Raw genomic sequence first — 27,059 nt, forward strand, 5'->3', positions numbered from 1 at the left:
ATGGGATGATGACAGGATGGTCATCCTTCATGTGTTGGAAAATCAGAGCTCAAATGTAATAAATGTTTTAGGAGAAGCCTCGTTGGAAGCAATTAGGTTTCCTTCTCAATGAACTTGCCGCAGCTGAGCTTGTATGGATACCTTCTAGACTCCTGGCTGAATCATCACAGGGCTGGAAAAGTAAGTACTGTATGTACTCGAGTATAAGCCGACCGGAATATAAGCCAAGGCACCTAATTTTACCACAAAAAAACTGGGAAAACGTATTGGCTTGAGTATAAGCCGAGGGTGGGAAATGCAGCAGCTACTGGCAAATTTTAAATTAAAAATAGATACCAATAAAATTATATTAATTGAGGCATCAGGGGGTTAAATGTTTTTGAATATTTACACAAAACTGTGTTTTAAGATAAGACTGATTAAACTATTATTCTAACCACCTTCAATGTAAATGTACTTACATATCCTTCCTATAATAGCAAAGAGAGTAAAATAATTGTAATAAAAATAATAATAGAGTATAATAATGGAAATGTAATAATAACAGTAATAATAGAGTAAAATGACATGTAATCATAATAATGGAGTAAAGCAATAAATGTAATAATAAATATAGTAAAATAAATGAAATCATAAAATAATAAATGTAATCACAATAAAGAGTAATATAATAAATGTATTAAAATAATAATAGAGTATAATAATGGAAATGTAACAACAACAGTAATAATAGAGTAAAATAACAGATGTAATCATAATGATAGAGTAAAATAATAAATGTAATAACAATAATAGAGTAAAATAATACATGTAATAATAAATATCGTAAAATAAATGTAATAATAATAAAATAATAAATGTAATAATAAAGATAGTAAAATAAATGAAATAATAATAAAATAATAAATGTAATAATAAAGATAGTAAAATAAATGTAATAATAAAATAATAAATGTAATCATAATAATAAAGAGTAAAATAATAAATTAATAAAAATAAAAATAGAGTATAATAATGGAAATGAAATGATAACAGTAATAATAGAGTAAAATAACATGTAATCATAATAATAGATTAAAATAATAAATGTCATAATAACAATAATGGAGTAAACTAATGAATGTAATAATAAATTTAGTAAAATAAATGTAATCATAATAAGCTGAGGGGTGCTTTTTCAGCCTAAACAAAAGCCTGAAAACTCAGTTTATACTCAAATATATACGGTAATATACGGTATATACGGTAAATGCAAGAGGTGTAAATATCCCTAATGTACAAGTAGAGATTTTAGAAAGCAGTGGCATTTTGCATGGAGGAACCCATATCTCTACCTTTTTTACTTCTCTTCACATTGTGGTCAAACTCATTTTCAGTCGAGGAATTATGCTGAGCTCAAAACACAAACAAAGAGGGTTCGTTATTTCTTGAAAGTATTAAGACGACACAAAAGGACACAAGGCAATTCCAGTTTCCACACCACTTATTTTTTTAATCATTTTATTAAGTTGACTCCACACTGGCGATTAAAGCAGACCTGGCCTCAGCGGCCAATATCCAAACAGAGCAACACCCAGGCAGGTAAACAATCCAAATATCCCCAGGACTGCATAAGGCAGCTTCCCAAAATGGATCTGCCTTTGTACTGACGCTTGAAGAGGCGGCTGGGGTTTGGTAAAGAGATGGAAGATTTCAGTCTGAACAGTCAAAGCAGTGGGTACAAAATGGGTCAAGGAACGGCTGGGGGATTACTGCCATAGCAAAATTGAGTTTAAAACATTAATGCAGGCGTGGGCAAACTTGGGCCCTCCAGGTGTTTTGGACTTCAACTCCCACAATTCCTAACAGCCGGTAGGCTGTTAGGAATTGTGGGAGTTGAAGTCCAAAACACCTGGAGGGCCCAAGTTTGCCTATTACTGTATTAATGGGAGGAGGCTCCTTTTATACATTACAAAAAATTCCCTGCCTTAATCCTGGAGCTTAAATTGTTGCCTATAGCGGGGGGAACATTTGCATTTTGCAATGCATCCTTCAGGGAATGCTTGAGTTAGGAACTACGTACACCAGGAGTCCTCAAACTAAGGCCCGAGGGCCGGTTACAGCCCTCCGAGGTCATTAAGCACACAACAACAACAATAATCCTAAATGAACAAAATCTGACTACCAATATTAAAAAAACTCTAAAATCAGAACAGCACAACAACAGAGAGGAAACAAACAAGAACATCTACGGTAATTACCTCTCAACAAAAGATTGCTCCAGGCACTGCCAGGCAATCGAATGCTAATCAAGGTGATCAGTTGAAACATTCACACCTAGCTCCAACAGACAAGAGTCCTTTGTCCCACCCTGGTCATTCCACAGATATATTAACACTTTTTCCTAGTTCCAACAGACCTCACTACCTCTGAGGATGCTTGCCATAGATGCAGGCGATACGTCAGGAGAAGATGCCTTTAGAACATGGCCATATATCCCGAAAAAACCTACAACAACCCAGTGATTCCGGCCATGAAAGCCTTCGACAATACAGTATTTTTGTTGCTGTGTGCTTTCAAGTCGTTTCAGACTTAGGTTGTTCTTGAGCGAGGGCCGAGTAAATGACCTTGGATCCCCGGGCCTTTGTTTGAGGACCCCTGTCCTAAACCATAAAGCACTAAGGCTGATCCTAAGGGACTGTGAGGATGTGATAATTATTGTTGCGTGCTTTCAAGGCATTTCTGACTTAATGGCGACCCTGTTGTGGATTTTTCATGGCAAGGTTTGTTCAGAAGGGGCTTGCCTTTGTCTTAAATTGAAGGTGAGATTGACTGGCCCAACAGTGGGTTTCCATGGCTGAGCAAGGATTCGAACTCTGGTCTCCCAGGGTCCCAGTCCAACACTCAAATCGTGGCACGGAAACATTGGAAAGGATTAAGGTTTCCCCACTTCCTGCTACATAAGATTGACTCTCCCAAAATCCTTGGCTGTGTTTATTATAGAGGTGGAAAACAACAAGGCCGCATAGAGGTTTTAGGGTATGCCAAGTATCCTGCAAATAGCCAAGCAGATTCCAAAGAGCAGTTAGTTTCCCCAAGTGACAAGAAGCAACTTGGGATTTGAAGTATTTTTTGCTTTTAGGGAAGGATGGTGGTAGGGATGGAGGGATTGTGTTTTTTGGGTTGGGGATAGGGTCTCTTTAGGGATGGAGGGGTTGTTTTTTTGGATTGGGGATAGAGTCTCTTTAGGGATGGAGGGATTGTGTTTTTTGGGTTGGGGATAGAGTCTCTTTAGGGATGGAGGGATTGTGTTTTTTGGGTTGGGGATAGAGTCTCTTTAGGGATGGAGGGGTTGTTTTTTTGGATTGGGGATAGGGTCTCTTTAGGGATGGAGGGATTGTGTTTTTTGGGTTGGGGATTAGGGTCTCTTTAGAGATGGAGGGATTGTGTTTTTTGGGTTGGGGATAGGGTCTCTTTAGGGATGGAGGGATTGTGTTTTTTGGGTTGGGGATAGGGTCTCTTTAGGGATGGAATGATTGTGGTTTTTGGGTTGGGGATAGGGTCTCTTTAGGGATGGAGGGATTGTGTTTTTTGGGTTGGGGATGGGGTCTCTTTAGGGATGGAGGGATTGTGTTTTTTGGGTTGGGGATAAGGTCTCTTTAGGGATGGAGGGATTGTGTTTTTTGGCTTGGGGACAGGGTCTCTTTAGGGATGGAGGGATTGTGTTTTTTTGGTTTGGGGACAGGGTCTCTTTAGGGATGGAGGGATTGTGTTTTTTGGCTTGGGGATAGGGTCTCTTTAGGGATGGAGGGATTGTGTTTTTTGGCTTGGGGATAGGGTCTCTTTAGGGATGGAGGGATTGTGTTTTTTGGGTTGGGGATGGGGTCTCTTTAGGGATGGAGGGATTGTGTTTTTTGGCTTGGGGACAGGGTCTCTTTAGGGATGGAGGGATTGTGTTTTTTGGGTTGGGGATAGGGTCTCTTTAGGGATGGAGGGATTGTGTTTTTTGGCTTGGGGATAGGGTCTCTTTAGGGATGGAGGGATTGTGTTTTTTGGGTTGGGGATGGGGTCTCTTTAGGGATGGAGGGATTGTGTTTTTTTGGGTTGGGGATAGGGTCTCTTTAGAGATGGAGGGATTGTGTTTTTTGGGTTGGGGAAAGCTCCATTAACAGTCCAAAGCCAAGCTGAAGAGAGAGAAAGAGAAAGAGAGAGAAGATATATTTACAAAGATTGCAAAGGAAGGAAGAGGGGAAAGACTGGGCAGAAGGTGATCCTTTTCGCTGCCCACCCTGCTTCCGAAAACAGCAGCGAATGGGCTACTTCCCCCTTTTGAGTTTCTCAAGCCTCTCAGCAGCCCTTTTCAACTCTTCCTCGATCTCCTCCAACTTCTTCAGTTCCTGAAAGACAGAAATAGTGAGAGAAGAGAGTAGTCCTTCTTTAGCTGCATTGACCAAAACAATGTTTTGATTCAGAATCAGAAAGTCAGAAAGGGGCCTCGAGGGCTATCAAGTCCAGCTCCCTTTCTGCTATGCACACAACTCAAAACACGCCTGAAAGATGCCCGTCCAACATCTGTTTAAAGACTTCCAAAGAAGGAGAAGACCCTCAGAGGCAGTCTATCTCATGGATAAACAGTTCTTACAGTCAAGAAGTTCTTCCTAATGCTTAGGTGGAATCTCTTCTTGTAATGTGTATCCACTGCTTCATGCTTTCACCTTTGGATCAACCAAAAACAAGACCACTTAATCTGTTGATTAATTGACCTTTTGAGCATCTGCTCAAACATAAGGGTCTCCATCCCAAACATCAGCACAGCCCTTTGCCTTCCCAACAAGGAAGTCAAACCCCAAAGTACCTGTCCACTGCATCATGGAGTAGGAATACTGACCTCATCTGGGCTGGCCTCCCTTTCTTCCTCCTCCTCAGCATCATGGGTGTGATATCTGCCCTTCAGGTACATGGCATCCTTCTCATGCCTCTTCTTGAGGTCCAAACCACTGCTTTGATGGTGGTGCCCATGCTTTGACCCACCTACTTCTTCCTCTTGCTCTTCTTCCTGCCATGGTTTCCATCCTCCGTGGAGATGGCTCTGAGAGTTGGAGATTTTGACCCCTTTCTCTTCCTCTTCGAACTGAGAGGTCTCCTCATCGCTGGCCTTCTCAGCCACTCGCTTTGCCAGATATGGCCTCTTCTTCACCTCCTCTTCCTCCTCTTCATCCCAGTCATGGTGACGGCCTTGGTTGACCCCTCGGTGGTGGTACTTCCTCGGCTCCTCTTCCTCGTTCTCATCTTCCTCCTCCAGCTTGAAGCGCCTCTTGGCCAACCCATTCCTCTTCCTCTCGTCTTGGTCCCCTTGAAATATCCCCTCTCTGATCTTGGGCCCACCTGGACTTCTGCTCTTGACATGGCCAAAATATTCCTTAGAAGACCACGTCTCTGAAGAACTTCTCCTCTTCTTCCTCGCTTCCTCCTCCTCTTCTTCCTTCTTCCCTTCCTCCTCTTCCTCCATCAGCTCCTTGACCTGCTCCTCCAAAGCTTGACGATGGGCCTCTTCTTCCGAGACCTTCTCCTCCTTCACCTTCTCTTCCATTTTTTCTGTCTTCTCGTACTCTTTCCGCTCCTCTTCCTCTTCCTTCCTTCCTCCACTTTGCTCGCTCATCTTCTCAGCAGCGGCTTCTCTCTGCAAGATGGGTTTCATGCCCCTCTTCTTCACCTCTTCCTGCTCACCATTTTCTCCTTCCCAGGCTTCGTGGCCCAGGCGGTGCTTTACATTCTCTAAAGACCAACAGGGAGAAATGGGAGAAGGCATGGCTCAGTAGAAAAACACAATAATGCTTGGTAAGGTAGAAGGAAAAGAGGAAGACTACATTACAGATGGGTAGACTCAGTCAAGAAAGCCCTTAGTTTGCAAGACATGAGCAGGCATGTAGATAGGATGACTTCGGTTTATGGGGTTGCCAACTGATATAAATAAAAATGTATTTTACGTTTGTGGGATTAACATAACTCAAAAACCACTGGACAAATTGCCGCCTAATTTGGCCACAAGACACCTACAAACCCAAGGAGTGACCATCACTCAAAAGATTGATTTTGTCATTTGGGAGGTGTAGTTGCTGGGATTTATAGTTCACCTACAATCAAAGAGCATTCTGAACTCCACCAATGATGGAATTGAACCAAATGTGGCACACAGGACTCCCATGACCAACAGAAAACACTAGAAGGGTTTGGTGGGCATTGACCTTGAGTTTTGGAGTTGTAGTTCACCTACATCCAGACAGCACTGTGGACTCAAACAATGAAGGATCTAGACCAAACTTGGTACGAATATTTCATATGCCCAAATATGAACACAGATGAAGTTTAGGGGAAATAGACCTTTACATTTGGGAGTTGTAGTTACTGGGATTTATAGTTTACCTACAATCAAAGAGCATTCTGAACCCCACCAATGACAGAATTGGGGCAAATTTCCCACACCGAACCCCCAACAGAAAATACTGAAGGCCATCCAGTCCAACTCCCTTCACCAGTGTGAGAACATGTAATCAAAGCCCTCCTAACAAAGAGCCATCCAGCCATAGATATAGATAGATATGATTCAGAGAGAGAGAGAGAGAGATAGCATGATAGATTTGAAAGGGACCCCTAAAGAATAACAATTATATATTAGAAACCAACACTTTCTTATTACTTTATTTTCCAGATCACCAGACTGGGCTACAGCAACGCCTGGCAGGGGATGGCTAGTCTATATAAATAAAAATGTAATGTTCATTTGTGGGATTAACATAATTCAAAAACTACTGAACAAATTGAAACCAAATTTGGACACAATACACCTCTCAGGCCAACGAGTATCCATCACTCATAAAAATACTGAATAACATAGCAGAAGAGACTTTAAAAAGCAAAAAGACACTACAGCGCATGCACAATAATAACTCCCCCTGCAAACAAAACACACAATAGCATATCCACACTTTCTTCCAGACTACAGCTCCCAGCATCCCCTAGACCAGGCCCTTTAGGAGAGAAGGATAATCCAAATGCACGGCTTCCAAGCTGCAAGCTTTATTCTCCTTGGATTTCTTTGAGACCATCCCAATTCCTCCATATTTCCAATTTCCTATTCCTGGACTTCAACTCCCAGCAATCCTCCAGATAGATAGATTAGCGATAGATAGATAGATAGGTAGATAGATAGATAGATAGATAGATAGATAGATAGATAGATGTCTCGATAGATAGATAGATAGATAGATAGATAGATAGATAGATAGATAGATAGATCGGGAGGACTGCTGGGAGTTGCAGTTCAAGAATAGGTAAAGAAGGAAGAAAGGGGAGAAAGAGGGAGGGAAAGAAAAAGGGGGAAGGAAGAGAAGAGGAAGAGATGGAAGGAAGGAGAGAAGGAAAGAAAAAAGGGAAGGAAGGAAAGAGGGAAGGAAGGAAGGAAGGAAGGAAGGAAGGAAGGAAGGAAGGAAGGGGACAGAGAAAGAAGGAGAGAAAGAGGGAGGGAAGGTTGGCGACAGCAACCTGTGGCGGATACAGCTAGTTATAATTTTTATTATTATGTTCACATATACCCCACTTTTTTCCAGGGGAGACTCTGAAGACACTTGTTGAAAAAGGGGCAAAATCAATTAGAAATAGGCATAAACATTGGGATATACATATGGGTTTGGAACAGTAAAACTCAATCCACTCCTACTGTGTTAACGGAGCACAGCAAGGAACTGCAGTGGTGCAATGGGTTACACTCTTGTGCCAGCATGACTGGTGACCTGAAGGTCGGCGGTTTGAGTCCACAAAACGGGGTGAGCTCCCATCTGTCAGCTCCAGCTTCTCATGTGGGGACATGAGAGAATCCTCCCATAGGATGGTAACACATCTGAACGTCCCCTGGGCAATGTCCCTGTGGTGCAGTGGGTTAAACTCTTGTGCCGGCAGGACTGAAGACCAACAGGTCACAGGTTTGAATCTGGGGAGAGTATGGATAAGCTCCCTCTGTCAGCTCCAGCTCCCCATGCAGGGACATGAGAGAAGCCTCCTACAAGGATGGTAAAATATCTGGACATCCCCTGGGCAACGTCCTTGCAGACAGCCAGTTCTCTCACACCAGAAGTGATTTGCAGTTTCTCAAGCTGCTTTTTTCACAAAAAAACTCCGAGCACAGACAATTTCAACATTTTGTATGGAAGTAAAACGAGGACAATGGGGAAAGTGGAGAGAGAAACCAGGACAGTATAAAAACAGCTGAGAAAGTGGGACAGCAGAGGATTAACAAGTTGGAAGATATGAGATTTTTAACTCATTAATTTTCAGAAAAATTAAAAAAGTATTAAAACCTTGATGCGCGAGTTCTTCCAGCTCCGAGAGGAGATGCTGGTGATGGAGCATCGCAAGGACTCTTTCGTCTGAAATGGACACACAACAATAGCAGGTGTATAATAACATACATGGATATGTCCATATCACATATACCAAATTCAAAGCATCTAAGATGAAGCTACAGCAATTATCTCATTATGCATATTACATTTTAATGTTATGAGCTGCTTTGTGTTTTGGTCAGAGTCATAAGCAGGCTAGAAATCATAATAATAATGATGATGATGATAATAATGAAACAGTTGAGCTGTTCTGTTCTCTTGGGGGATAATTTTTGATCAAAGGTGATCTATAATAATAATAAGCAGTGTATAAATAGTAATAATACTTATTATTTGATACACAACAAGATGAGTACACAGCAAACAAAATCACTATACTGGCTTTTGCATTTCATCCCACGTCGGACACTTCCTAAGTGTCTAAGACTTTGTGATGTATTGGCGAATAATGCATGCAAATCCAAGTAAGACGGCCTTTTGCAGCTGACAGATGATAATCTTGTCAGCGCCGATTGTGTTTAAGTGCAGGCCAAGGTCTTTAGGCACTGCACCCAGTGTGCCGATCATCACTGGGACCCCCTTGACTGGCTTGTGCCAGAGTCTTTGCAGTTCAGTCTTGAAATCGTCATATCGTGTAGGCCTTTCCAGTTGCTTTTCGTCAATTCTGCTGTCACCTGGGATTACAACATTGATGATCCATTATTATGAGGGTTGAATGAAAAGTAATGCCTCCACTATTGTTACTTGGGTTTGGATGTGAATATTTTAATAAATCAAACGCAGAAATAATCCTTAGAATGTGCTCTTTAACTACCACTGTTCATTTTCGCACATAATCACCAGACAATTGGATACCTTTTTGCCAACAATGAACAAGTTTTCTGAAGCCATCATGGAAAAAGTTGACACACTGTTTCTGCAACCAGCATCTCACAGTTCTCTCAATGTCTTCATCAGAAGCATAATGATGTCCCCGCAGATCTTCTTTCATTATCGGAAACAGATGGAAGTCAGACAGTGCTAAATCTGGACTATATGGAGGATGCTGTACAGTGGTGAGATCCAGTCTCTGAAGTTCTGCTGTGGTGGCATGTGGTGGCATCTGACATTTCAGACATCATCATCCTGGGTACCCATCGTGCACAGATCTTCCAATAGCCAAGCCAAGCAATAATGTGACCCACACGTTCTTGTGAAATGCCGATTATGCGTGAAATTCCTCTGAGTGATACGATGATCGTCCTGAATCAATCTGTCAACCTTTTGCTTGTGAAACTCAGTGGTTGCTGTCACAGGACGTCCAACTCTTTGTTTGTCATGCAAGTCAGATGTTCCCACCTCAACATTTTTAAACTCGCCCGCCCAACGACGCACAGTACTCACATCAGCACAATCACCAGCTTGTATTCTCTGATGTATCTCCTTTGGGGTGACACCTTCTGCTGCCAAGAATTCAATGACTGCACATTGCTTAAGTCGCATTGACCGACCATCTGCGCAGGGTTCCATACTTCGCACTTTAACCACACAACTGTTCAATGCTAAGGCTTCCCGCCAAAATTGAACTGTAGAGGAGAGTCTACTGAACAAGCCAGTACCTGCTGCATACCAGTACTGCCATATGTTGAGGAGTTACGAAGGTGGGGGCATTACTTTTCTTTCAACCCTCATAATATTATTATTATTATTATTATTATTATTATTATTATTATTCCGTACTGTGAAATAATAAATTATTTCTCTTGACTCCTGACGAAACAATTGGACTGTTCTGTCCTCTTATGGGAAACTCTTTGATCAAAGATGATATATTATTATTGTTGTTGTTGTTATTGATCACCTTTGGAAAGGGAATGGCTCAGCTGTTTCATCAGGAGTTAAGAGAAATAATAATATACTTTTTTTGTCGTGTCAGGAGCGACTTGAGAAACTGCAAGTCGCTTCTGGTGTGAGAGAATTGGCCGTCTGCAAGGACGTTGCCCAGGGGATGCCCGGATGATTTTATGTTTTTATCATCCTTGTGGGAGGCTTCTCTCATGTCCCCACTTGGGGAGCTGGAGCTGATAGAGGGAGCTCATCCGCCTTTCCCCGGATTCGAACCTGCGAGCTGTTGGTCTTCAGTCCTGCCGGCACAGGGGTTTAACCCACTGAGCCACCGGGGACTCCATAATAATAATAATAATAATAATAATAATAATAATAATAGACCATATGGATCAAAGTATTTCCCATAAGAGAACAGGACACCCATTCTTTTCGATAGGAGTCAAGGAAAATAATTTATTATTTCACAGTAGGGAATTAATAATAATAATAATAATACGTAGTAATATTACTATTTTATACCCTGCTTTTTCTTTGTCAAAGGAGATTCAAAAATACTAATATTAAAAACCATTGGATATTGCTTGAGCTTCTTTCCTAGCAACATCCACTTACCTTCCCTTAATATCTTCATGCATTCGCTGGTCACTGGGTGCGGGCTGGGTCCGGAAAGGGTATCTGCCAAGATTTCGGTGATGCATTTGGTCACCTGGTATGGAAAACCAGAAAGACATATAGTCCCTATAGCACAGTGGTTCTCAACCTGTGGGTCCCCAGGTGTTTTGACCTACAAGTCCCAGAAATATGAGCTAGCTTACCAGCTGTTAGGATTTCTGGGAGTTGAAGGCCAAAACATCTGGGGACCCACAGGTTGAGAACCACTGCTATAGCATCTCTCAAACTCCTATTCCAAACCAGATTTCCTTATGCCATCTGCCCATGGGTATTAGGACTGACTCTATTCCACTCTATTCCATCTATACAAACACAAGTATATTGGGGTCCTTTCTTCTACCATTCTCCTTCCCTTAATTTCAAACTTTTTCCCTAGCATAGATGTATTGGACTACAAGTCCCATCATCCCAAACCAGCAATTGGTTTAGGGGATTCATTGTTCAGCTACCTCAAAGCCAACAAGAAGGCAAGGTCTGCGCTGTGGTTCGCTATAATGTGGGTTTCTTTCATCGTCAGCTTTCGTCAGGCTTTATTGTCTCTTTCAATAAACCCAGCCAGGTTTATTTATTTATTTGCAGTATTTGTATTCTGCCCTTCTCACTCTGCAGGGGACTCAGGACGGATCACAATGCACATATACGTGGCAAACATCCAATGCCATAGACACACAACATATATAGACAGATACACAGAGGCTATTTAACATTCCAGCTTCATGAGGGTATGCTTTTTGAATTCCAGCCACCGGGGGAGCTGTCACTTTACTGTCCACTTGTGACACCAAAGGATCATAGAATCATAGAGTTGGAAGAGACCTCATGGGCCATCCAGTCCAACCCCCTGCCAAGAAGCAGGAATATTGCATTCAAATCACCCCTGACAGATGGCCATCCAGCCTCTGTTTAAAAGCTTCCAAAGAAGGAGCCCCCACCACACAGAGAGTTCCACTGCTGAACGGCTCTCACAGTCAGGAAGTTCTTCCTCATGTTCAGATGGAATCTCCTCTCTTGTAGTTTGAGTACTTCCTCATTCTTTCGCACGCTGTTGGAGAGTTTTGTGGTGTCGTAAATTAGTCTCCCACATAAGCGGTACCTACATTTCCTACTTGACAGATGCAACTGTCTTTTAGGCTGCAAAGGTCGACAGCAAGCTAGACAAATGATCGGGAGCTTACTCCAACCCGGGCTGGCTTCCAACTCATGACCTTTTGGTCAGTAGCGATTTGAATGCAGCTGACTCCCCAACCAGTGGTGCTACAACCCGGTCCCACTGTGCCTCTTTTTTTCCCTTTCCTTACCTTTTCATCTTCTTCTGACAGCTGAGTGGTTAGCGGCAAGGCAAAGGCTGAAAAGGAAAACATAAATATATATGTTTTATATCCTTGTTTGTATCATTATTTATTATATTTGTATCCATTATTCTCTATTCACATCTTCTATCTATACACATAATAAAAGTGAAAATATGTATGTGTGTATGTGGCTGGGGTGCCCACTTCCACGGACAGGATCCTGCTTCCACGAACAACTTTAACCCAAAGTGCTGAGGAACCACCAAAAGCTCTCCCTCCAATGACATCGCATGTTATAGAGAGTGCCAAGAACGTGTAGCCCAACCCCTGCCAATGCCCTCCCCAAACACCATCCTGCCCACCACCCAAGAAATGCTTTCATTCGAGGACAATTTTAGGTGTTTCCTCCACCGCAGACATCCCAGTGTTAATTACTCTCTCCATTGGTGTGGAATTTGCATGATCCCGCCCACTGCCTCTCCCTTAACCCTTTCCTACTCTTTTCAACTCTGTCTGCATGTTATCGAGCAATTTAGAGTGGCTGTGGATAGAGAGATCCAAGCCATTGTGGGTTGCCTGGTGAGAAAAGAAGCTAGTGTTCCAGAATAAATCTCACCAAGTTGAAGAGAAAGCCACTGAGGTTTTATTTCATTCTAGTTGGAAAGGATGATGATTGCAGTAGTCTGCCAACAAATCGACATAACCCACTGGGCAGAGAAATACAAAATATATAGCCTTCAAATTCAAAAGTTCCCATGCCCACGCCCACTGAGTCAGCTTTGTTATGATTGGCTGTGACGTCAGCAAGCCAGGAGGAGATCCAATGAGGGCCCGGGCCCTGGCCCTGCTTTTGGCTGTCCAGCCAATGGGTGGAAGGGAGGCGGGTAACAGGGAAACAATGAAGAAATGTCTAGTTGACTGGATTAAGATGACTGGTGTTTGCCAAATGGCTGGGTGATAGCTTTAGGCTCTCAAGCCTGGCCTGAGTTATTGTTTGATTCCTTGAATTAACATTCCTATCTAGCCCCGAAAGGCTAGGTCCTTTGTCACACTGTCCTGCGATATGGAGTTCATTGATGAAGTGATGCTAGTTTCAGGAGATCAGGATGTGACACAGCAGGGAGGCGGATGACAAATCCCGGTTCCTCGTAGATGAAGAGATGTCCTTTGTGTTGGGTGATCCAAAGTGTCCATAGACCCCAATCATTCTGGATAGCCTGGCTATTAGCCCTCCGAGGTCCGGTCAGACAGAGCCCTTTATTTATTGTCCATGCAAATGGGCTTGGTGAAATCCTTTGTCAGAGGATTATTGGCTCAGGAAGTTTGGAAACTCCAAGCGCCATGAGTTGCTGATTCATGAAAGGGTTGCTTTCCTTCATATTGTCTTATATAGACATGCATACATATAGGGAATGAGGAATGGGGCAAGGGAGCATACGTATAGTAGGGTTGGGAGGACAATAGCTTTATAAACAAGCACCTTAGTCTCCCTACAGATGTCCCAGTCCTTAAACACTCTCTGCTTCATTTGGAAAAATGCTGCACTCGCAGAGCTCAGGCGGTGTTGTATTTCAGTGTCAGATGTTGGCTTTGGTGGAGAGGTGGCTGCCAAGGTAGCGGAAATAGTCGACATTTTCTAATGTTACGCCATTAAGCTGTATCTCTGGCATTGGAAAGGGATTGGCTGGTGTCTGCTGCAACAGCACTTTGGTTTTCTTGATGATAAGCCAAGTTTCTCGTATGCTTCTGCAAAGTTTAGCGGTTTGTAGATCTTCTTCTGAATGTGCACAGACAACATTGCCATCAGCATACTGCTATACGCCTGCGAGACGTGGACTGTTTACAGACGTCACATGCAACTCCTGGAACAATTCCATCAGCGCTGACTCCGGAAAATCCTGCAAATCTCTTGGGGAGACAGGTGGACAAACATCAGCGTGCTGGAAGAAGCAAAGACCACCAGCATTGCAGTGATGGTCCACCATCAACTCCACTGGACCGACCACGTTGTCCAGATGCCCGACTATAGTCTCCCAAAGCAGATGCTCTACTCCTAACCCAAGAACGGAAAATGGAATGTTGTGGGCAGGAAAAGAGATTGAAAGATGGGCTCAAAGCCAACCTTAAAAACTCTGGCATAGACACTGAGAACTGGGAAGCTCTGGCCCTTGAGCGCTCCAGCTGGAGGTCAGCTGTGACCAGGAGTGCTGCAGAATTTGAAGAGGCACAAATGGAGGGTGAAAGAGAGAAACGTGCCAAGAGGAAGGCGTGTCAAGCCAACCCCGACCGAGACCACCTTCCACCTGGAAACCAATGCCCTCACAGTGGGAGAAGATGCAGATCAAGAATAGGGCTCCACAGACACCTACGGACCCACAAGAACACTGATCCTGGAAGACTATCCTACTCGGTCAACGAGGGATTGCTGTGTATGATCTCAAGGGAGCATACACAGAGTTCATAGGAAAAGGGGGAATCGTGCAGGGTCTAAGGGGAAGTCACATTAGCCTCCCCAAACAGGAGGGGAGATAGGGGATTGTGGCGCAGCTGGCTGTGTGTCGGTTGCATTAAGATCACTCTGACCAAAAAGGTCATGAGTTTGAAGCCAGCCTGGGTTGGAGTAGGTTTCCAACCAACTGTGTGTAGCCTGTTGTTGACCTTTGCAACCCGAAAGACAGTTGCATCTGTCAAGTAGGAAAATAAGGTACCACCTTAAAAAGTGTGGGGAGGCTAAATTAACTGATTTATGAGGCCATAAAGAAGACTCCAGCAAAGCATTCCAGCGGGGAAGCATGCGGGGAATGCGGAAGTGCTTCATCAGTGTCGCAGATGGATGATGAAAGCGACAGCTCCCCTGGTGGCCAGAAAAAGTTAAATAGCCTCTGTCTATGTCTGTATATTGGAGCCCCTGGTGGCGCAGTGGGTTAAAGCACTGAGCTGCTGAGCTTGTTGATCGAAAGGTCGCAGGTTCGATTCCGGGGAGCGGCGTGAGCTTCCGCTGTCAGCCCTAGCTTCTGCCAACCTAGCAGTTCGAAAACATGCAAATGTGAGTAGATCAATAGGTACCGCTCCGGCGGGAAGGTAACAGCGCTCCTGCAGTCATGCCGGCCACATGACCTTGGAGGTGTCTACGGACAACGCTGGCTCTTCGGCTTAGAAATGGAGATGAGCACCACACCCCAGAGTCAGACATGACTGGACTTAGTGTCAGGGGACTACCTTTACCTTATGTCTGTATGTGTTTGTATGTCAAAAATTGGCATTGAATGTTTGCCATATATGTGTACACTGTAATCCGCCCTGAGTCCCCTGCGGGGTGAGAAGGGCGGAATATAAAAGCTGTAAATAAATAAATAAATAAATAATGGGATCAAATCAGCCTGGTGTCCTTGGCAAAACTATAGATTCCCTGATTTTGAACTATCTTTTATGGAGCCCTGGAAAGGGGGGGGGGGTCACCTCCGAGCACATGCACAACAAACAGGGCAGAAGTAATCAGCAACTAAACGTACTGGAGGAGTTGTGGGATTGACTCCACACGATGGAAGTTGTAGTTCACCTTGCACCAAAGCAAAGCAGAAAAAGGCAAAGCCAAGCCTCTCCAGAAGTCTAGGATTTACAATCCTATTGCATTTGTCATTGTGAAAGGCCTTTTGTATTGTCTCGGTTGGAGTGAAATAATACAATGGAGGATTTCACAGTATCCCAACAGGTGTCCAGGTGATGTGTCCCATTCCCTTTGTTTGTATTCTACCTGAACCTGGCTTATTAAAATTGTATGGGAGGCAGGTGTTCAACAGAAGCTGGAAAAGACCTCGAAGGCACTTGGCATTGTTCCTCATTGTGTTTTTCAAAGGAAGCATACACTGCTGTTTTGCAGGGCGAGAGCTATTGAATTGGAACACGTTATCGACAAACAGCATTTTTCTGTTCTGTTTGAGGATCTTGTTCAATGAGTTGATGTGTCAAATGAATCTGGCAATCCTAGAATCCAAATAGTTAGAAAGGGCTCGCAAAGGTTATCTAGTCCAACCCCATTTTGGCTATGGAGGAATACACAACTTAAGGCACACTCGACAGATGGACATCCAGCCACTGTGTAAGAACAAGAGTCCACCGCCTTCCAAGTTAATATATGCCACAATCAAATAGCAATGATAACAATGATACTATATTATGCAATATAGTATTATAATAACAATAAAATAATATAATAATATACTATGCAATATAGTATTATATCTACATAAATAAAAATGTAATGTTCGTTTGTGGGATTAACAGAACTCAAAAACCAAGTATTTACCAAGTGTGGTCCAGGATCCAATGTTGGTCAGGTTCACAGTGGCCTTTGATTGTGGGTGAACTACAACTCCCAACATTGTGGGGCAATTAATTCCCTTCAATCCTTGCCAGTATTCAAAGTTGGTCATGTTGACCATGTACTCAAAGTTGGTCTGTATGCCATGTTTGGTTCAGATCCAGTGTCATTTGGGTTCACAAGGCTTTCTGGATGCGGGTGAACTATAACTCCCAAAATAATAGGTCAAATCCCCATCCTCTAAGTCCACCAATATTCAATGTTGTCATGTTGGGTTTATTTAACAAGTGTGGTCCAGATCCATCATTAGTTGGGTTCACAATGCTTTTTGGACACAAGACACCTAACAACCCAATGTATGTCAAAAATTGATTTTGTCATTTGGGAGTTGTAGTTGCTGGGATTTATAGTTCAGCTACAATCAAAGAGCATTCTGAACTCCACTAATGATGGAATTGGGCCAAACTTAGCACACAGGGCTCCCATGACCAACAGAAAAAACTGGAAGGGTTTGGTGGACATTGCCCTTGAGTTTGGGAATTGTAGTTCACCCACATCCAGAGAGCACTGTGGACTCAAACAATGATGGATCTGGACCACACTCTACAAGAGTACTCAATATGGTGGAGCTTGGGGAAAATAGAATCTTGACATTTGGAAGTTGTAGTTGCTGGGATGTATAGTTCACCTACAATCAAAGAGCATTCTGAACTCCACCAACGATGTAATTGAATCAAATTTGGCACACAGTCCTCCCATGACCAACAGAAAATAGTGGAACGGTTTGGTGGGCAGTGTCCTTTGGTTTTGGAGTTGTAGTTCATCTGCGTCCAGAGATCACTGTGGACTCAAACAACGATGGGTCTGGACCAAATTTGACACAAATATTCCATATGCCCAAATATGAACACAGATGTAGTTTGGAGGAAATAGACCTTGACATTTGGGATTTGTACTTACTGGGATTTATAGTTCACCTACAATCAAAGAGCATTCTGAACTCCACCAACGATGGAATTGAATCAAACTTGGCACACAGTTCTGGAAGGGTTTGGTGGGCAGTGCCCCTTGGTTTTGGTTTTGGAGTTGTAGTTCACCTACATCCAGAGAGCACTGTGGACCCAAACAATGATGGGTTCGGACCAAACTTGGCACAGATACTCAATATGCCCAAATGTGAACATTGGTGGAGTTTGGGGAAAATAGAATCTTGACATTTGTGAGTTGTAGTTGCTGGGATTTATAGTACACCCTCAATCAAAGAGCATTCAGAACCCCACCAATGATGGAATGGAACCAAACTTGGCATAAAGAACTCCCATGACCAACAGAACGCACTGGAAGGGTTTGGTGGGCATTGACCTTGAGTTTGGGAGTTGTAGTTCACCTACATCCAGGAAGCACTGTGGACTCAAACAATGATGGATCTGGACCAAACTTGACACAAAAAATCCATATGCCTAAATATGAACACGGAGTTTGGAGGAAATAGACCTGCACATTTGGGATTTGTAGTTACTGGGATTTATAGTTCACTACAATTAAAGAGCATTCTGAAACCCACAAATGACAGAAATGGGCCAAACCTCCCACACAGAACCCCCATATAGGGCACAGCAACTAATAATCCTACTAATAATAGATTATGAAATAATAATAATAATAATATAGTATTAATATCAGTGCTAATACTACTAATAACAGAGATGCAGCATCAAGCATTCAGAGTTAACTTCCTATAAGTATGAGGTTGGGGATTAAGGCAGCATCTTGGACCTAGAAGATGGGAGATTATGGGTTTAAATTGTCTTGAGAGGATGAAGTTCTCCTTCCCGGCTCTTCTAGTAAATATAGAGAGACAAAGGGAACTGGTGGCTTAGGAAGGTAAGCCAGGGCTGAGCTGTTCAGGTGAGCCAATTGTTCGCCTTGCATAAGAGGATTGCATAAGAGAGCAGGTCCAGAGCAGCAAAACAATGGAAAGAGATGCTGAGCCGAGCAGGACGAGCCAGCTCCTCCACGCCTCCTTGCATAAGCAGACAATATTGGGATCCAGCCTTCAGTTGCCTCTTTGTATTGGTTTGGATGCAGGTGGGATCAGTCTTTTTCGAGATATAGCTTGAAAGAGGGGAGGAAAAAGACTCCACCAAAAGTTCTGAATCCAAAGGGGGAAAAATCCCTCTGGGTGCATCTACACTGTAGAATTAATGCCGTTTGAAACCACTTTAACTGGAGGGAAGTGGGTTCTCCTTTGGAGGTCAGATGGATATTTCTCATGAGCCTTGCAGTCATGCAATCTTATACGCCAGAGGGTTAGACTAGATGACCTTTGGGAGTCCCTTCCAACTCAATAATCCCAAAATATTAGTAGACTAAACGTCCCCTGCTATACGTTGCTGTGGCCCACATGGGGGTTCTATATGGGAGGTTTGGCCCAATTCTATCGTTGGCGGGGTTCAGAATGCTCTGTGATTGTAGGTGAACTATAAATCCCAGCAACTACAACTCCCAAATGTCAAGATTCTATTTTCCCCAAACTCTACCAGTGTTCACATTTGGGCATATTGAGTATTCATGTAGAGTCTGGTCCAGATCCATCATTGTTTGAGTCCACATTGATCTCTAGATGTAGGTGAACTACAACTCCAAAACCAAAGGACACTGCCCACCAAACCCTTCCAGTATTTTCTGTTGCTCATGGAAGAACTGTGTGACAAGTTTGGTTGGATTTCATCATTGGTGGGGTTCAGAATGCTCTTTGATTGTAGGTGAACTATAAATCCCAGCAACTACAACTCCCAAATGTCAATAATCTATTTCCCCCAAACTCCACCAGTGTTCACATTTGGGCATATTGAGTCTTCATGTAGAGTTTGGTCCAGATTCATCATTGTTTGAGTCCACAGTGTTCTCTAGATGTAGGTGAACTACAACTCCAAAAGCAAAGGACACTGCCCACCAAACCTTTTCAGTATTTTCTATGGGTCATGGGAGAACTGTGTGCCAAGTTTGGTTCAATTCCATCATGGGTGGTTTGGCCCAATTCTATCGTTGGTGGGGTTCAGAATGTTCTTTGATTGTAGGTGAACTATAAGTCCCAGCAACTACAACTCCCAAATCTCAAGAATCTATTTCCCCCAAACTCCACCAGTGTTCACATTTGGGCATATTGAGTATTTGCGTAGAGTTTGGTCCAGATCCATCATTGCTTGAGTCCACAGTGATCTCTGGATGTAGGTGAACTACAACTCCAAAACCAAAGGACACTGCCCACCAAACCCTTCCAGTATTTTCTGTTGGTCATAGGAGAATTGTGTGCCAAGTTTGGTCCAATTCTATTGTCAGTGGGGTTCAGAATGCTCTTTGATTGTAGGTGAACTATAAATCCCAGCAACTACAACTCCCAAATGACAAAATCAATTTTTTGAGTGAAGGACATACATTGGGTTGTTAGGTGTCTTGTGTCCAAAAAGCATTGTGAACCCAACCAATGATGGATCTGGGCCACACTTGGTAAATAAACCCAACATGACTAACTTGGGGAATTTGACCTTTAATTTTGGGAGTTATAGTTCACCCGCATCCAGAAAGCCTTGTGAACCCAAATGATACTGGATCTGAACCAAACATGGCACACAAACCAACTTTGAATAATGGCAAGGATTGAAGGGAATTAATTGCCCCACAATGTTGGGAGTTGTAGTTCACCCACAATCAAAGACCACTGTGAACCCGACCAACATTGGATCTGGACCACACTTGGTAAATACACTCAACATGACCAACTCTGAATACTGGTGGGCTTTTGGGGGGGGGGGTGGATTTGACCATTAATTTTGGGTATTATAGTTCACTCACATCCAGAGAGTGTTGTGAACCCAAATGACACTGGATCTGGACCAAACATGGCATACATACCCAACATGACCAACTTTGAATTCTTGTAATTGCCTCACAATGTAGGAAGTTGTAGTTCACCCACAACTGCCCCACAATGTTGGGAGCTGTAGTTCACCCACAATCAAAGACCACTGTGAACCCGACCAACATTGGATCTGGACCACACTTGGATCTGGACCACATTCAACATGACCAACTCTGAATACTTGGTAAATAAACCCAACATGACCAACTTTGAATACTGGTGGGCTTGGGGGGGGGGGGGGTTGGCCATCAATTTTGGGAGTTATAGTTCACTTGTATCCAGAGAGCGTTGTGAACCCAAATGACACTGGATCTGGACCAAACATGGCACACATACCCAACATGACCAACTCTGAATTCTTGCACCAAACGTGACATACATACCTGGTATGAACTTTGAATTCTTGCAGTTGCCCCACAATGTAGGGAGTTGTAGTTCACCCACAATTGCCCCACAATGTTGGGAGCTGTAGTTCACCCACAATCAAAAACCACTGTGAACCCGACCAACTATGGATCTGGACCACACTTGGTAAATATACCCAACTTTGAAAACTGGTGGGGATTGAAAGGAATTGTCTCACAATGTTGGGAGTTGTAGTTTACCCACATCTGAATGCATTTTCTAATGCATGACGGTGTCACCAGGTACCTAAGCTTTTATACACACACATACACAACCCAAAGCCCTCCTAGATGCACTGGATAGCAAAACCCATCATCCCCATCTGCCACTTGGACTGGGTATGGTGGGAATTGTAGTATTTAGGACCTGACCCCAGTAATGGTAAAGGTCCCACAAACTGCAGAGGGATGTCTTGATGTCAAAAGCAAGTTTGGGGAAGACTCCAAGAACTTCATGGATCAAATACAAATGAGTCATTCCTCCTGAAATGCTTAGAAGGTTGGGATTCGGTCCAAATTGAAGGGATCGTTATTTTTGGTTGCATTTCCGAGGCATAAAGGAACGTTGAGCAAACCAAAGGGTGCAACGTGTAAGTGAAAGTACATATAAACCCCAATTTTAAGGCTTTTCAAAGGTCCCGAAAGATGAGTAATTCTCTCTAAGTGAGAAACATAATACCAGAGACTTCCAATAAAAATAGATATTTTTAGAGATACCCAAAGAAAGATTCTTAATTAATATTAACATGGGATAAAGCATCCCCCCCCCCCCCAAAAAAAGACCCAAATAAAGAAAGTTAGCAAGAATATCAGGCAACTAAAAAAGGAGGCATGCTTTGCAGTCTTTGGTTGCATCTATACTGTAAAAGTTTGATTCCAATTTAACGGTGATTGGTTCAATTTTCTGGAATCATGGGAGTTGTAGTTCTGCAAGGGCTTCTCTGACAAGCAGTGCTGGTGCCTCACCAAACTACAAAGCCCATTATTCCCTAGATATGAGCCAAGGCCAATGGTTGTTGTTTTATTATTATTATTATTATTATTATTATTATTATTATTATTAGTTATTACCCATAGCATTGAGCCATTACTTTTATTATTTGCATTACAATTATTGTTACCCAGAATGAGGCTACTACTACTACTACTACTACTACTATTATTATTATTACCCATAGCATTGAGCTATGGTACTTATTATTAGTATTAGGATTATGATTATCCATAGCCATGAGTGAGGCTATTATTATTATTATTATTATTATTATTATTATTATTATTACTATTATTATTACCCATAGCATTGAGCCTTAGCAGTTATTATTAGTATTAGGATTATTATTACCCATAGCCGTAAGTGAGGCTATTATTATTATTATTATTATTATTATTCATAGCATTGAGTCATGGCACATGGCTATTGTTATTGTTGTTGTTGTTGTTAGCATTCAGCATTGCATAATAATAATAATAATAATAATAATAATAATAATAGCCTCACTTACAGCTATGGGTAATAATAATCCTAATACTAATAATAACTGCTATGGCTCAATGCTATGGTTAATAATAATAATAATAATAATAATAATAATAATAGCCTCACTCATGGCTATGAGTAGTAATAATTTTAATACTAATAAGTGTCATGGCTCAATGCTATGGGTATTATTATTATTATTATTATTCATAGAATTGAGTCATGGCACATGGCTATTGTTGTTGTTGTTGTTGTTAGCATTCAGCATTGCATAATAATAATAATAATAATAATAATAATAATAATAATAATATTACCCATAGCATTGAGCCATGACACTTATTAGTATTAGGATTATTACTACTCATAGCCATGAGTGAGGCTATTATTATTATTATTATTATTACCCATAGCATTGAGCCATAGCAGTTATTATTAGTATTAGGATTATTATTACCCATAGCCATGAGTGAGGCTATTATTATTATTATTATTATTATTATTATTCATAGCATTGAGTCATGGCACATGACTATTATTATTATTGTTATTAGCATTCAGCATTGCATAATAATAATAATAATAATAATACTGCTATTACCCATAGCATTAAGCCATGACACTTATTAGTATTAGGATGATTATTACCTATAGCCATGAGTGAGGCTATTATTATTATTATTATTATTATTAGCATTGAGCATTGAGCATTGAACAACAACAACACTATTACCCATAGCACTGAGACATGACACTTATTGGTATTAGGATTATTATTACCCATAGCCATAAGCGAGGCTATTATTATTATTATTATTATTATTATTATTATTATTATTATTAGCATTGAGCATTGAGTATTCAACAACAACAATAATAATGCAATAATAATAATAGCCTTGAGTCATGACACTTATTGGTATTAGGATTATTATTATTACCCATAGTCATGAGTGAGGCTATTATTATTATTATTATTGTTATTATTATTATTATTATTAGCATTGAGTATTCATCAACAAGAACAATAATAATACTGTTATAACCCATAGTATTGAGACATGACACTTATCCGTATTAGGATTATTATTACTCGTAGCCATAAGTGAGGCTATTATTATTATTATTATTATTATTATTATTATTAGCATTGAGTAGTCAACAACAACAACAACAATACTGTTATAATCCCTAGCATTGAGACATGGCACTTATTGGTATTAAGTTTATTATTACCATAGCCTTGAGTGATATTATTATTATTATTATTATTATTACCCATAGCATTGAGCCATGGCACTTAGTATTAGTATTAAGATTATTATTACTCATAGCCATGAGTGAGACTATTATTATCATTGTTATCATTATTATTAGCATTGAGCCATGTATTGATTATGATAACAACATGGCTCAATGCTACTGCTAATAATAATGATAACAATGATAATAATGATAATACATGATAATAACAGTCTCACACATGTTGTTGTTATCATCAACACCATTATTAAATAATAATAATAGCAATGATAATAAATGATAATAATAGTCTCACACATGTTATAATCATCAATACCATTATTAAATAATAATAATAATAATAATAATAACAATGATAATAAATGATAATAATAGTCTCACACATGTTGTTATCATGATAATTATAGTCTCACACATGTTGTTATCATCATCAATACCATTATTAAATAATAATAATAATAGCAATGATAATAAATGATAATAATAGTCTCACACATGTTGTTATCATCAATACCATTATTAAATAATAATAATAGTAATAATAGCAATGATAATAAATGATAATAATAGTCGCACACATGTTATCATCATCAATACTATTATTAAATAATAATAATAGCAATAGTAGCAATGATAATAAATGATAATAATAGTCTCAAATATATTTTTATCATGATAATAATAGTCTCACACATGTTGTTGTTATCATCATCAATACCATTATTAAATAATAATAATAATAATAATAATAATAATAATAATATGAGCCATGTTGTATTGATGATGATAACAACAACATGGCTCAATGCTACTGCTAATAATAATAATAATGATAATAAATGATAATAATAGTCTCACACATGTTGTTGTCATCATCATCAACACCATTATTAAATAATAATAATAATAGCAATGATAATAAATGATAATAATAGTCTCACACATGTTATCATCATCAATACCATTATTAAATAATAATAATAATAATAACAATGATAATAAATGATAATAATAGTCTCACACATGTTGTTATCATGATAATTATAGTCTCACACATGTTGTTATCATGATAATTATAGTCTCACACATGTTGTTATCATCATCAATACCATTATTAAATAATAATAATAATAATAATAATAGCAATGATAATAAATGATAATAATAGTCTCACACATGTTATCATCATCAATACCATTATTAAATAATAATAATAATAATAACAATGATAATAAATGATAATAATAGTTTCACACATGTTGTTATCATGATAATTATAGTCTCACACATGTTGTTATCATCATCAATACCATTATTAAATAATAATAATAATAGCAATGATAATAAATGATAATAATAGTCTCACACATGTTATCATCATCAATACCATTATTAAATAATAATAATAATAATAACAATGATAATAAATGATAATAATAGTCTCACACATGTTGTTATCATGATAATTATAGTCTCACACATGTTGTTATCATGATAATTATAGTCTCACACATGTTGTTATCATCATCAATACCATTATTAAATAATAATAATAATAGCAATGATAATAAATGATAATAATAGTCTCACACATGTTATCATCATCAATACCATTATTAAATAATAATAATAGTAATAATAGCAATGATAATAAATGATAACAATAGTTGCACACATGTTATCATCATCAATACCATTATTAAATAATAATAATAGCAATAATAGCAATGATAATAAATGATAATAATAGTCTCAAATATATTGTTATCATGATAATAATAGCCTCACACATGTTGTTGTTATCATCATCAATACCATTATTAAATAATAATAATAATAATAATAATAATAATAATAATATGAGCCATGTTGTATTGATGATGATAACAACAACATGGCTCAAGTCTACTGCAAATAATAATAATAATAACGATAATAATGATAATAAATGATAATAATAGTATCACACATGTTGTTGTTATCATCATCAATACCATTATTAAATAATAATAATAATAATAGTAATAATAATAATAATATAATACAAGCCATGTTGTATTGATGATGATAACAACATGGCTCAATGCTATTGCTAATAATAATAATAATAATAATAATAAATGATAATAGTCTCACACATGTTGTTGTTATCATCATCAATACCATTATTAAATAATAATAATAATAATAATAATAATAGCAATGATAATAAATGATAATAATAGTCTCACACATGTTATCATCATCAATACCATTATTAAATAATAATAATAACAATGATAATAAATGATAATAATAGTCTCACACATGTTATCATCAATACCATTAGATAATAATAATAATAATAATATCAAGACCCCACTTTTCTCACTTGATTGAGACCCAGAGTGGCTCACAACATTAGAAGCAATGCAGGCTGCTTAAAGTGGTGCCACACCGCATTCATTCCATAGTGTAGACGGAGTTTCAAAGTGCGTTCGGAATAAAACTATGGAAAAGTTTAGGATTAAAGTCTAAATTGCTTTGGTTGAGTAAAGAGAAAGATGGGAAGGAAGCCAATGCTTCATTTCCCTAGTTCGGCTTAGCAAAAGAGAACTCGGTCCCCGTCCCGGCTGGAAGGAACAACTTTGGGTCCCCTGGAGACTCACCTCTGCAGAGGCACAGCAGGACGATGGCTTGCCAAAGCAGGATGGTCCCCATCTCCCAAAGATGCACTTTTGGTCCCAGGTTTGGGATGGGATGCGGGATGGGAAACAGGCCAAAAGGATGGATGCAGGATGCCTCTTGCCCTTGGATGCTGAAGGACACGCTTCTCTGTGTGCCAGGCTCAGAGGAGAAGAAGGAGAGAGAAGGGGGGATGGATTTTAAATAGGCTGCGAAGGAAGTGATGTCACCTACATTAGAGAGAAAAAGAGGGGGGGGGTACATTTTCCTTACCTGCCTGCAATTGGAGCATCCATATACACACACAGGCACCGGGTCCTGATGCTGCTCCAAGGTGTATTTTTTGCAAATCCTTTCCTCCAATTTTGCAAATGCATGCTTTCAATCCTGTCCTCCAAAGCTGCAGCATTTCCAGCTGGAGGAAAGAAGAGAGTTAGCATATCTTAACGATGCCTACAGCAGGAAAGCTCATTAATCCTCATTAACCGGCAGATTTTAGCCATTCAAGGAACATCTCTACACTGTAGAATGAATGCAGTTTGGCACCACTTAGTATTTTTTCGTTCCCTGCTGCATGCATACATATACATATTATATACCGTACATATATATGCAGATCCCACTTAATAATATTTTTTTGTTCCCTGCTGCATGCATACATATACATATATACATATGTATGCAGATACGGAAACAAATCTCTGGAGGCAAAACTATGCACATTTCCCATATTATTTATTTATTTATTTATTTATTTATTTATTTATTTATTTATTAATTATTATTATTACCCACTTATATGCTTTGATGTTAATGCTATATTTATATAGGCAAAA

At 40.0% G+C, this 27,059-nt stretch overlaps 1 protein-coding gene across 1 annotated transcript; it reads right to left on the reverse strand.

Annotated features, from left to right (window-relative positions):
• Nucleotides 1–3,328: 3,328 nt before the first annotated feature.
• LOC137095462 (chromogranin-A-like) lies at nt 3,329–26,439 on the reverse strand. Its single transcript, XM_067462155.1, has 6 exons — nt 26,208–26,439; nt 12,176–12,222; nt 10,818–10,911; nt 8,334–8,402; nt 4,868–5,754; nt 3,329–4,376 (listed from the first exon to the last, which is right to left on the reverse strand). Exons 1-6 carry the CDS (start codon nt 26,257–26,259, stop codon nt 4,296–4,298), a joined length of 1,230 nt encoding a protein of 409 aa, XP_067318256.1. The 5' UTR covers nt 26,260–26,439; the 3' UTR covers nt 3,329–4,295.
• Nucleotides 26,440–27,059: the final 620 nt, after the last annotated feature.

This window comes from Anolis sagrei, chromosome Y, assembly GCF_037176765.1.
Source record: "Anolis sagrei isolate rAnoSag1 chromosome Y, rAnoSag1.mat, whole genome shotgun sequence".
NCBI lineage: Eukaryota > Metazoa > Chordata > Lepidosauria > Squamata > Dactyloidae > Anolis > Anolis sagrei.